The sequence below is a fragment of the Poecilia reticulata genome, linkage group LG23 (assembly GCF_000633615.1).
Source record: "Poecilia reticulata strain Guanapo linkage group LG23, Guppy_female_1.0+MT, whole genome shotgun sequence".
Classification (NCBI taxonomy): domain Eukaryota; kingdom Metazoa; phylum Chordata; class Actinopteri; order Cyprinodontiformes; family Poeciliidae; genus Poecilia; species Poecilia reticulata.
This window is the reverse complement of record NC_024353.1, coordinates 17492329-17503839: the sequence shown is the minus strand read 5'-3', so window position 1 is coordinate 17503839 and position 11511 is coordinate 17492329. Positions and strand designations below refer to the sequence as shown.

At 40.2% G+C, this 11511-nt stretch overlaps 1 protein-coding gene across 1 annotated transcript; it reads left to right on the top strand.

Moving 5' to 3' along the window:
• The first annotated feature begins 861 nt into the window (after positions 1 to 861).
• On the top strand, positions 862 to 11500 carry il17ra1a (interleukin 17 receptor A1a). The gene is made up of 11 exons (XM_008401538.2): positions 862 to 1092; positions 2922 to 2946; positions 3719 to 3865; positions 4086 to 4207; positions 4702 to 4828; positions 4947 to 4994; positions 5064 to 5209; positions 8012 to 8086; positions 8208 to 8277; positions 9197 to 9310; positions 9406 to 11500. Exons 1-11 carry the CDS (start codon positions 958 to 960, stop codon positions 10845 to 10847), a joined length of 2451 nt encoding a protein of 816 aa, XP_008399760.1. The 5' UTR covers positions 862 to 957; the 3' UTR covers positions 10848 to 11500.
• The last annotated feature ends 11 nt before the right edge of the window (positions 11501 to 11511 follow it).

The window sequence follows — 11511 nt, the reverse complement described above, 5'->3', positions numbered from 1 at the left end:
ATTTAGGATGTATCTTACTAGTGAAAGAATTACATACAAGTAATAGTCTTTAACAGTCTGTGTAAACTTTGCTGGTGAATGTTATATAACACATAATATAAGTTTTATAATATGTGTTACATTGTTTCATTTCTAATATAGGCTCTTGAGTCAGATAATCTAAGTCAATGTTAGAGAATAATACATTTTTTTAGATTTACAGAATCTAACTTCTGTCATTGTTAATTTGATATCTGTACTAAAGGACCAGACCAGAACAGTCTTGGAACTGAAAATTTAATTGGTTGTTTACAACGTAGGTGAAGCTAGTGGACTGTTGTGATATTTTTGCTGCCAATGTTTAATCATCTTAACCAGGCTGTTCCAAAGAACAAGGAAGCAGACAAAATGGTTCATGATTAATTTACGGTCACAGAAAAAAACTCGAGGTTGAAACTTCCTGGAGAAAACTACTCCCCAGTGCAGTCTTCAGGTACTGCTGGAGAATTCTTCATCTCAACAATAATAATGAGTAAAGCATTATTACCCATTATTATTATTTGTCTGTTAAGATATTAAAAATAATATTTGATATCTGCTGGTAAGGTTGGCCTGACAGAAACAAAACATGTGAGATTAATTTAAAAAAGCTAACACACTGGGTAAACGTTTTCCACCTCAGTGTTCAAAGATCACTGAGGTTCGATTTCTATCCAATGAACTTTCAAAAACTCTCATTGTGCGAAATATTGTCCAAATAGAAAAAGAGTAAACTGTCAATAACGCTGGTAACAACTAAAAGCTGTAACTTCCGAGGTTAATGAACTCATCATGAGGTAGATGTTCCTGCTCAGAGCGCCGGGGACAAGGTGGGGAGGGAGGGGATTTCCCGCAGCAGAGCAGGAAGTTTAACACCTACGTCAGTGTTTCGGAGAAAAAGGCTGTTGTTTTCACTTTGTTTTTGCTGCTTTGGCTAAAATGGCAGCAGCGAGGCTGACTCTGGGATGGCTGATAAACATGAAGTTGGTTTTAGCGCTGCTGGTCTTACTGGGGGACAAGGGCTCGTCGTCTATCAGCATTATATCTCAGGACGCGCTCAAATGCTCGCGACAGGTGAGACGCACTGAGACATTCTTAATGATTCCAGCGTTTGTCAACACCGGAAATATTTATTTGGTCTTATTTTTCTTATTAAACTAGTGATAAAGGATTTTTTTCTCTGTGTCAAAATGTTGTAAATGTAATCATCACCAGGTGGAATCAAAGGAATTAAAGTGCTTAAAGTTTTAAGTCCTGTCAACCGTAATGCGATTAATCTTAAAATGTTAACGCGTTAATAACACAGACTAATCGAACTACCTATTTTGACCGAACAAAGTGTTAGTTCACAGTAGCGCGGTGTGGGAGAGACACATGGGGAGTGAGAGCAAACAGCAACAAAAGTTGTATATTTTCAACTTTTTGCATCGCTACCCCGCGTGTGCACACCTACGTAGACGAGCTCAAAATTTCACTAGTACGAAATACGTGGGCCTTTCGGCTGGATGAGGACAACGAAAGGAGAGGGATGTTTCTAAACAAACGTTAAAAACAAAAAGACTTCCTTTTAATCCTCCTGGAAAAGTGAGAATCTTTAGACGTTAAATCCTTTTCTTAAACATGTTTTGAAAATGTGGTTTTTGATATGAGTTATGAGGGCAGTTGCCCTGGGCAGCATCTGATGGCAGCATCAGAAAGGAGTGGGCCACCCAAGAACTAGAAGATAAAATATATCTTACTTGTCAGTTATCTCCCGAACAAGTTTGGTACTACTTGCATACATGTGTAGGAGAGTAAGTTTCCTCTAGTTATTGTTGAGTACTGGGAGAATACATTCCCTGCCTTCTGATACAAAATAATTCAGATAATTGTTTGTAGTGCGGCAGGAGGGGCTTGCACAACTGCTTGCATACTAATTCTGCAAGCTTTCAAAGTTAGTCATAGTAATTAACCGGGATTAATCAACCCGTGTTGATTAATCCGGATTAATTTTTTTAATTGATTGAAAGCACTACAAACAATATCTAGAGAACACTCAGCCAAACTTAAATACAGTGATGCAATAACTATGAAGTATTTTACTCTCTTTACTATGCTGTAAGAATTGGCCCATGTCTTTTCTCACCAAAAACTTTTACATCTGGTGGAGGTCTTTTCTGATGTAGATCTGCTGCTGTGTTTGGATCATGGTACTGTTAATGACCTGGTTTTAGCTGTCAGGAAGACGCCCTCACATGTCACCTTAGACGTTGGTGTACAGAGGAGCTCACAGTAGGCAAGTTCAAATCATTACCCTCCACCACGGGGCTAAAAACTGTATTTAAGCTGTTTAGTTTTCACTAAACATTTTTCACTCAAGATGGTTCTGCTTACACTTTAACTCTTGGAACGATTAGAAACTTTGCCTCTTGACAGACTCAAAAGATTTTAATATTTCATTGAATCCCTTCTCAGATTGATTGGCAGCAACAATTACTTTTCCGACTTCATTACCAATACTATCTGTCCTTGGCATTTTGCTAAGATACACAATAACAAATTTATAAAGGTGGTCCTACTCTGATCAGTTCATCAAGTTCCGTAATTAGCAGCACCTTGTTATAATTATCACTCAATCCTATGGAAACAACGTTATGCTCTGAGATTTTCACACAAAGCCTTTCAGCAAAATCTTGACTGTAGAAATATTGTGTTTTCTAGACTTTAGGTTTGATTTAAATCATTTCAGAAACTTCTGTAGACGATCATTATTATCAATTCAGGAAAACCCTGGAACTGATCATGGGGTCCTTTCTGTTTTCCGTGACTGTGTAGTTACTCAACCTTTAAATACCATGTGTACAAAACACCACATTTGATAAACTCCAAGATTTCTAATGCTGTCGTCTTTGTTCTTGTAACAGGATCTGGACTGCAGAGCCAGTTGCAGTGAGTATTTTGAATTTCCTGTTGCAGACATTTCCTTCTTGCTCTTTTGTTTATAGTGAGTTAGAAATCCAGAAATTGTTAAAGATTTATTTAACTTTTCAACAGAATGTTTCACACTTGTGTCTTTGATTTTCATCCTCTCCCCCTCATGTCATGGACAGTTATTAGATATACTAGCTGCTCATTTATGTATTAGAAAAACTGCCATTTTTGGTTTATTGTAATATTTAAATTAGAACCGCATATAAAATACAACATATTTTTAGGATAAAACAAAAAATAGCATAGCGTGAATGGATACTGACAGGTCTGTCACAATAAACAATCAATAAATCACATGATAAATTAAAAGAATAGTTTTTGAAAAATTTTCATTTCCTTGATTTTTGTTTTTAATGAAAAACTGACTGGTAGAAGTGTTCAGTCTGGTGTTTTGCTCCTCAACTATCCTTCTTTTAACATAAATTTGTTTATGGAGGCTTCATAATTTATTTTTTTTGTTGTCTCTGTTGTTTTCTATATCTATTTTGGGTTTTCAAAATATTTTCCAGTTCCAGTGTTTAAATGTTCATTAGAATTTTAAGTTTATTGATCTTTGAGAATGTGTTCTTACATTTTTATACCATTATTACTATTATATTACTTGTAAATGTTCTCAAAACAAGAACGTTATCGTTAATCGCAACACATTCTGAGAAAATTTATCGTCCTAGAACGACATGACAGCCCTAGATACTGAGACATTTCAGTGCGTGTTTGTCTCATTATGCAGGTAACTGTATGGACCCTGGTTGGCTAATCAGTCACAAGTACACCCCCAGCGGTCCAGACAACCTGCAGGTTGCTATAGAAACCAGACTTGACAAAACAGGAAAACTGCAGCCTGTTCTTCAGGCTAACTGGACTTTAAAAGATGATGGTGAGTCATGCTGTTTATTGTTTGATTATATTAAAGGTATTGTCAAAATTCAGTGTTTATATGGATTGCAAATATGTCTAACATTGTCAGTCTCTATGCAAAGTTTTGGATTTAAGTTTAATATTCTCCAGTCACCTGACTCTCACTGGAGTTTATTTGTAGTTTTTCATTCTCTAACATAGACAAAGACAACATTAACATCAGCTGTGTTAATCAACAGGTAGCATACATTTCCTGAATGCCACAGAGCTTCATGTTCTTAGGATGTCCACTAATGAGCAGCTGTGTATTCGATATTCCTTCAAAAATATTCTCACCATGAGAAGCCCATCAGAAGAGAAAGTGAGTGGCTCATGTTTCATTTTTAAGATCAGTTCTTTCCAAGTTTGGAAACACCAATGAGATTATATGTTTCTTTTATATTTATCATTTTTAACAGAGTTGTCATACATATCAAATCACAGTTGTCATTGTAATATTAATGTGTGATGTAGTACAATAACAAAGTATAGCATGGATGCTATGTATATTTGGTAGGTTGTATAATACAGTATTTCAGGTATATTTCATACAAAATAATTTTGCACATTCATTTCCTTTGCAAACCATGTATCACCTTGTAGCAAACAGAATCAAACCAATTACTAGAATAATTATCTGCTAATATTCAGACTTAACAGAGATGATGAAGCTGGTCAAGTTTGAATAAGACTGAATAAGAAATCTCACTGATTTCTTATTCAGTCTAAGTGTTACAAACAGAAGCAGGAAACATTTTACTTGTTGAGTCCAGAATTCTTTCTTTCGATATCCACTAATGACTTGTGTGTTTTCAGTGGCTGTTCTCCTCTGATGTACTGGTGCTGAATCCTGGTGAGGAGTATTATGTGTCTGTCTATAACATCCCCAGACCAGAGCAAGGCCATAGCAACTTTGACGTCAACAGACAAATTCAGGTCCCAGGTAAGTTGTACCAGAATGTAGTTGTTTTTGGTTTAGGATTCACAAACCAAACCTGTCAGGAAGTCTTCCATTTGATTTTCTGTTGAGCTAACATATCCTCTAAATCTGTTTTTTTAAGGCTGTGAGCACCCCAACATGAAAAAGACCCAGCTTTGCATAGAGAGAGGTGAGTCACACTCCTGTTTCCCCAGATCAATGTGCTTAAACCTGCTAACAGGATGTGTAATCTCTGTAGGAAGTCTGTGGAAGCCTAACATCAGCCTGGTTCATGAGCCGGTCAACAGCTCCCTGGCTGTCAGCTTCAGCCCCAGCACCATGAGTAAGAAATACCTGGTTCTAATGAGATGTGGCTCCATCACAGACAGCAGCTCTGTGCTCACGGTGAGGCTCAGCCTCATGGCTGTTACAGACCTTAGTCAACTTTGACAGTAATCTGTTTCCAGTGTTGTACATTAACTCATTTGAATAAATATGTTTTGTGAGGTGTTTTTTGGAAAACACTAAACTTGTAGAAACTTGTAGAAACCATTTATGTTCCTCATAAATGGTGGAACATTAGCTGAAGCTGTTGATGCATAGTAGTTTCTGCATTGTAACTTTTATCAGACTCAGTATTTTCAAACAGTGTTGTAGTACTCGAGATCGGTCTTGGTCTCAAGACCATTTTTTGATGGTCTAACTCAGCTAACTCAGCAGCGCTTCGCTTTCACAGACAGTTGGGACTACTTCTACTTTTTTGTCACTTAGAAAAGAAGCTCAAAGAAAGGTAAGAACCGTTGACGTGATGTTAGCAAAGCTAGCTGTATAGAGAAACAAGCATTTGTGATGGAAAAAAAAGCCACTCACTGCGCTGAATTATTGTGGGGTGGTGTTGACTGACTTGACGCAAATATGGGACAACGCTGTGTCCAAAAGTCTGCAATATAGTGATGTGACATTCAAGAACAGTCCGATTTTTCTGAACGGCTCTTTACTTATTAGATAGGACTGGAGTGCCACTGAGAGCTGCTGTTCTATCAGATTATCATACGCTGTCAGAATAGCATACTGTACATGCAGTGAGTACCATGACTGGAGTTGTCAGTTCACCATACGCAACAAGTTATGATGAAAATAAGTCATTAAATTGTTTTCAATGATAACTGTATAGATACAAGCGTCGTTGTGGTTTCAAAGTGTATTTAAAGCAAGGTCTGGCTGCAGCTGCAGTCAACTACAACACACCCCTGTGTAAAACTCATTAACCTACTTAACTGCTAAGTCAGGATGCCATACAAATGTTGATAACAAAGTGTACGATGATTTACGTCATGATTCTATGTTGCTGATTAAATAAAATCATATGGTAATGACGTGTCTGACAGATATAGCCGTGAGTTCGTGCTAAACTTATGGCGATCTGACAGCGTATCTGAATCTTACTCATTTCATCCATGCCGTCTGGATGAAAAAAAAGAAAACAGGAACGCTGTATGCGCTGGGTTTTTACCTTAGAATGGCCAACTCTCTGTTATTCCTCTGTCAGTTTGATACAGTAGGGGGTTCCGCACTTCCCATATCTGTGTCCTCTGTGACTTTTATCAGCAGTTAAAACTGTTTAATCCGTTGTTAACATGTCGTAACCTTTTTTCCAAGCCGCCTTTAAACGCAACATGAGCGCTACAACGCTCGCGCTGGGTTTCGACCTGTGCGGCAGTGAAGGAGACCTGCTGCTGCTGTGCAGAGGTACGCAGGTGTGTTAGAATCATGGCAGCAAAACGCAAAGAACTTTTCACAGTTCTGAGATGAGTAAAGCTGTTGGATGCAGGAAAAGTTAGCTAAAAGATGACTAGCTAACATCAATACAGCACCTTAAACTTAAGTAGCTTGTAGGCTACTGGTGTTGTTGTCTTATGTTCAGCTACGATTCATTTTGCCCCCAAAAAAGTTGATTCCCCCCCTTGTTCATCTGGAGCCGGGGCTGAGTAGAACAGGGAGTCTCTAAGAATCCACCCCCGCACCCCCACACACGTCATTCAACCAGACAGCTATTTGTAAGCCATAGAAAAAGTTTGGGAACCACTGCTTTAAATACACTTTGAAACCACGACAACGTATATCTATATAGTTATCATTGAAAACAATTTAGTGACTTATTTTTGTCATAACTTGTTGCGTATGGTGAACTGACAACTCCTCTGACTGTCAGACTTCGGTACTCACTGCATGTATGCTATTCTGACAGCGTATGGTAATCTGATAGAACGGCTTTTGGTGACACTCAAGTCTTATCTTCTAAGTAAAGAGCTGTTCAGAAAAATCGGACTGTTCCTGAATGTCACATCACTATATTGCAGACTTCTGGTCACAGCGTTGTCCCATATATGCGACAAGTCAGTCAACACCTCTGCACAATAATTCAGAGCAGTGAGTGACTTTTTTTCATCGCAAATGCTTAGGTGTCTCTGTACAGCTAGCTTTGCTAACATCACGTCAACAGAGCTTACCTTTCTTTGAGCTTCTTTTCTAAGTGACGAAAAAAGTTAGACGCAGTCCCCACCGTCTGTGAAAGCAAAGCGCTGCTGAGTTAGCTGTAGCCATCGGATTTCTTATGATTTATGCAGCGCTGTTCTATTACTGACGATTAGACAGACACCTTCTGCCACAGAGAGGAAACCACTGCGCATGTCTCAGAGCGCCACGTTCAAGTGAAAGGTGGGGAGGGGAGGAGGGAGCAACAGAAACACGTAATTGCTTGGATTTTAATCGGTGCATTTTGCATCCACTGAAAACAAAGATGTTAACAAATAAACTGGACAGTATGCTGTATGTTTAGTGATATTTTCACAGTTGCGGTCTTGACTGGTCTTGAAATACAATGCCGAGTCCTCAGCACCCGAGACCAAGACAAGACCGAGACCAAATGCGGTCGAGTCCGAGACAAGACCGAGACCATCAAAAACTGGTCTCCAGACCAAGACCGATTTCGAGTACTACAACACTGCCTAAGCCTAACCCCTAACAGCATTTCCCATGGAGCAGTGAGTCCCCACAAAGTAATATGCGTCAGGAAATTAGTTCCCACAATGTATCAAATACATGGCAAATGACATGATTATACATATGTGTGTGTGCGTGTGTGTATTTGTGTGCATGTATATGTTTCCCCAGAAGTACTAACTTTACCCATGAACCTCTCCCCAGGAGAACCAGGAGACAGTGAATGTAAAGTTCAGTCTTCACAAATGGCCAAGATTCTGCTGCCAGTTTGATGCTGAGGTAAATGTTTTCATTTTTTCTTCTGACTTCCATTACGTCAGCCATGCTTGGGTTTTTTAGCAATACTTCTACATCGTCCAAGCTAAATATGAACATTCATTTGATTCTTCTTTTCCTGCAGATCAAACCTTTTTTCCCACAATGTGACAACGACTGTACACGTCAAAGAAAAACCGATGACATTTGTACAGGTACAGAATCTTGTTATATGGCAAAGGTGGATGGCAGCTAAAATGTTTGGCCATTAAAACTTTACCTACCATTATATTTCAACTGGGACAAGTGATTTCTGTCTGCTGTGTCTCATTAAAAAAAGACCTTTTAAAAAGACTGGATGGAAACAGATGGTCAGCTACTAGAATAACTAGCGATACAGCATTAGAATTTTAACAAGTAGATAAAAGCGCTCTTTTGCGAAAGGTTTTTTTTTTTTTTTTCAAGTTTTGGACACACACACACACACACACACACACACACACACACACACACACACTAGCAAAGCATCAGTATGCCAATTTGAGTGGACGTAATGTATTCGGAGCACTTGATTATCGCAAGTAAGTGCATAGGCTTCATCTTAAGGGTAGCTGAGGGAAACCAGCCTCAACAGGATCTCCACAAACGTAGTGCGACCTTTACTTAGTCATAGTTAGCAGTAAATGTAGTGATGATCCCATCATGCCTCATATTTTCAGCATTATATATCCATCCATTTTCTTTACACCCTTGTCCCTTAGTGGGGTCGGGAGGGGTGCTGGTGCCCATCTCCAGCTTACGTTCCGGGCGAGAGGCGGGGTACACCCTGGACAGGTCACCAGTCTGTCGCAGGGCAACACAGAGACACAGGACAAACAATCATGCACACACACACTCACACCTAGGGGTAATTTGGAGAGGCCAATTAACCTGACAGTCATGTTTTTGGACTGTGGTAGTAACAATCTCTTCAGCATGTCAGTGTTCCTATTAGGCCTCTAATGTGTCATCATTTGATCCAGGTGTGCTAAACCAGGGAGAGAACTAAAACATGCAGGATATCGGCCCTCGAGGACCGACTTTGGACACCCCTACTCTAAAACTCTCTAATCGCTTGTCTTTTCTTTCCTACAGAGAAAACACCTCAGACAGACCTGCTTCCCCCTGAGTACTTGTTTGTTCCCATTGCAGTTGTTTCCATCTGTATCATAGTGGCAGCAGTGATGTGTGTTATTTGCAGAAAGCGTGGTATGGAATACTTTTTTCAAATTCTTACTTTTGAACTTAATGAATGTAGGAAGTGTAGTTTTGTATCACTCATAGATTACTTTGTCCACCTTTAGGTAAACATTACGTTGCTCCTCCATCAAAGGACGGTGAAACACTGCAGACTCCACTTAAACCACAACCCAAAGTGCTGGTCATCTACTCCCAGGACCACCACCTCTACAGGGAAGTAGTGCTTAAGCTGTGTGCCTTTCTTCAGGCCAAATGTGGCACCAGGGTGCTGGTAGACCTGCTGGACACCTCCTCAGTCAGCATGGTTGGCCGTCTCCGCTGGCTAGAGTGGCAACGGCAGCAGTTAAACAACCCGTCCGACAAGATCCTGGTGCTGTGCTCACCTGGAGTTCAGGCAAAGTGGAGGTCAATGTGTGGTCAAGGCCAGGTGAAACTGAAGGAAGATGTACTTTGCCCCACAGATGACATTCTCATTCCGTTTCTAAATCTCTTTCTGCCTGACATGCATCAGGCAGGCATGTTGGGCAGGTATATGGTGGCTTACTTTGGGGACATCAGCAGTGAGAGGGATGTGCCTTCAGTTTTTGACATTGGAATCAAATACAACCTGATGAAGCACTTTGAGGAACTCTACTTCCGTATCTTAGACATTGAGAAATATCAGCCAGGTCAGGTCAGCCACATCGAGGGAATCGGTGTGGATGAATATTCCAGCTGTGCTTCTGGTAAAGCCCTTAGAGATGCTATTGAAACCTTCCAAGCCTATCAGATAGAAAATCCGGACTGGTTTGAAAAGGAGTGTGTGCTCAGTGAAGAAGAAGTTATTTCTGAAGCCAATCAGCTCATTGAGCCACTGCAGACCCTTCCTGTCTTTGAGTACATTCCTCCAATCAGAGATGGCCTTCCAGTCTACATTCACAACGTTGACATTAATGAAAGCTGCAGCATTGTTCACATCCTTACACCCGAGTTAAACCCAGAGCAGCAGCTGTCTTCAGTGGCAGTGTTTGAACCAGCAATGAATTCTGACTGCAGACGTCTGTATTCACCAAGCCAGGTGGAAGTGTTGACAGAAGTCCCACTGTACCACCACAGCACCGGGCCAGAATCTGCTTATATAGCTGAACCTGTTTTCAGGAGCCAGTCTTCTGTCCAACAGAACTGGGTGTCCCTCAGGGAACCATCATCTGTTTCAAAGTCTGCTGAGGAGGATGAAGCTTCTTTGCAGCATATGAACGAAAGGCTGTATGCCTATTCAGACCAATTATGTTTGGCTCAACAGAACTTTCCTGACACAAGTTCTCTTGGATGCCCCAGTTCTGTTGTGCAGAGTGAGAATATTCCCTTACCTGAACTGAGCCTGGCCCAGCCTGTGGAGATGGAGGAGGAGGAGGATTTTGACCCAGGTGCAAAACGTTCCAGCGGTGAATCTGACCAAGGCTACAGCTCCAAAGGATCATCCCAACATGAAACCCCTTTAGAAGAGGATCCAGTGAAGGCTTTAGCCAGACTGCAGGAGGAGCTGTTCCAGATGCCTGACAGCTGATCGCCCTTCATCTCCTGCTCTAACAGACTGTGGTGACTGTCCAGGTGAAGCTTTTTTACCCAATGCCAAGTTTTTCAGACCCTCAGAGACATTACACTTAATGCTCACATATGACTTTTCTGAACAAGCTGACATACCTGGACCTGTAAAGCAAAACGGACATTTAATTGCATTTCTTCATAGACAGAGTAAAGAGAGTGTTGCATCTTTCACTTTAGGTTTCATTCTCATTAATTCTGCCATGTGCCAAAGTCCCATTTCCTGCTTATGACACAGTTTGCTTGTGGAATGAATCCCCCTGTATTCTGACCCTGTGTAGCCATACTGATGAGATAATCTGAATGATTAAAATGTCTTAATGTGATATAAGAAAGAAGAAATCTATTTTAGGTTCTGAGAAACTTGGAACACGAAATTCAACAAACAGCAGAGCTAAGAGCAGCATGGTTCTGTTCTGTTACTGTCAGTGTATGTAGTACTAGTGAACAAAAAGATGCAAACAGACAACTGGTAGGTTTTCTTTTTATTTCAGTCTTCAACCACATAAAACTCCATCTTAAACTACATTGATTGGATCAATACAGATGCAGTATACAGCACATCTGGAACGGAGATAGTATTGTTATAGTTCATAGTTAACAATACTATACTATGTATATATATA

Excerpts from the sequence above, each read along its gene's own strand:
- il17ra1a (XM_008401538.2), top strand. The coding sequence starts at position 958 with ATGGCAGCAGCGAGGCTGACTCTGGGATGGCTGATAAACATGAAGTTG. Across the intron at positions 3,866-4,085 it reads CTGGACTTTAAAAGATGATG|GTAGCATACATTTCCTGAAT; the intron begins GTGAGTCATGCT and ends GTTAATCAACAG. Across the intron at positions 9,311-9,405 it reads TGTTATTTGCAGAAAGCGTG|GTAAACATTACGTTGCTCCT; the intron begins GTATGGAATACT and ends GTCCACCTTTAG.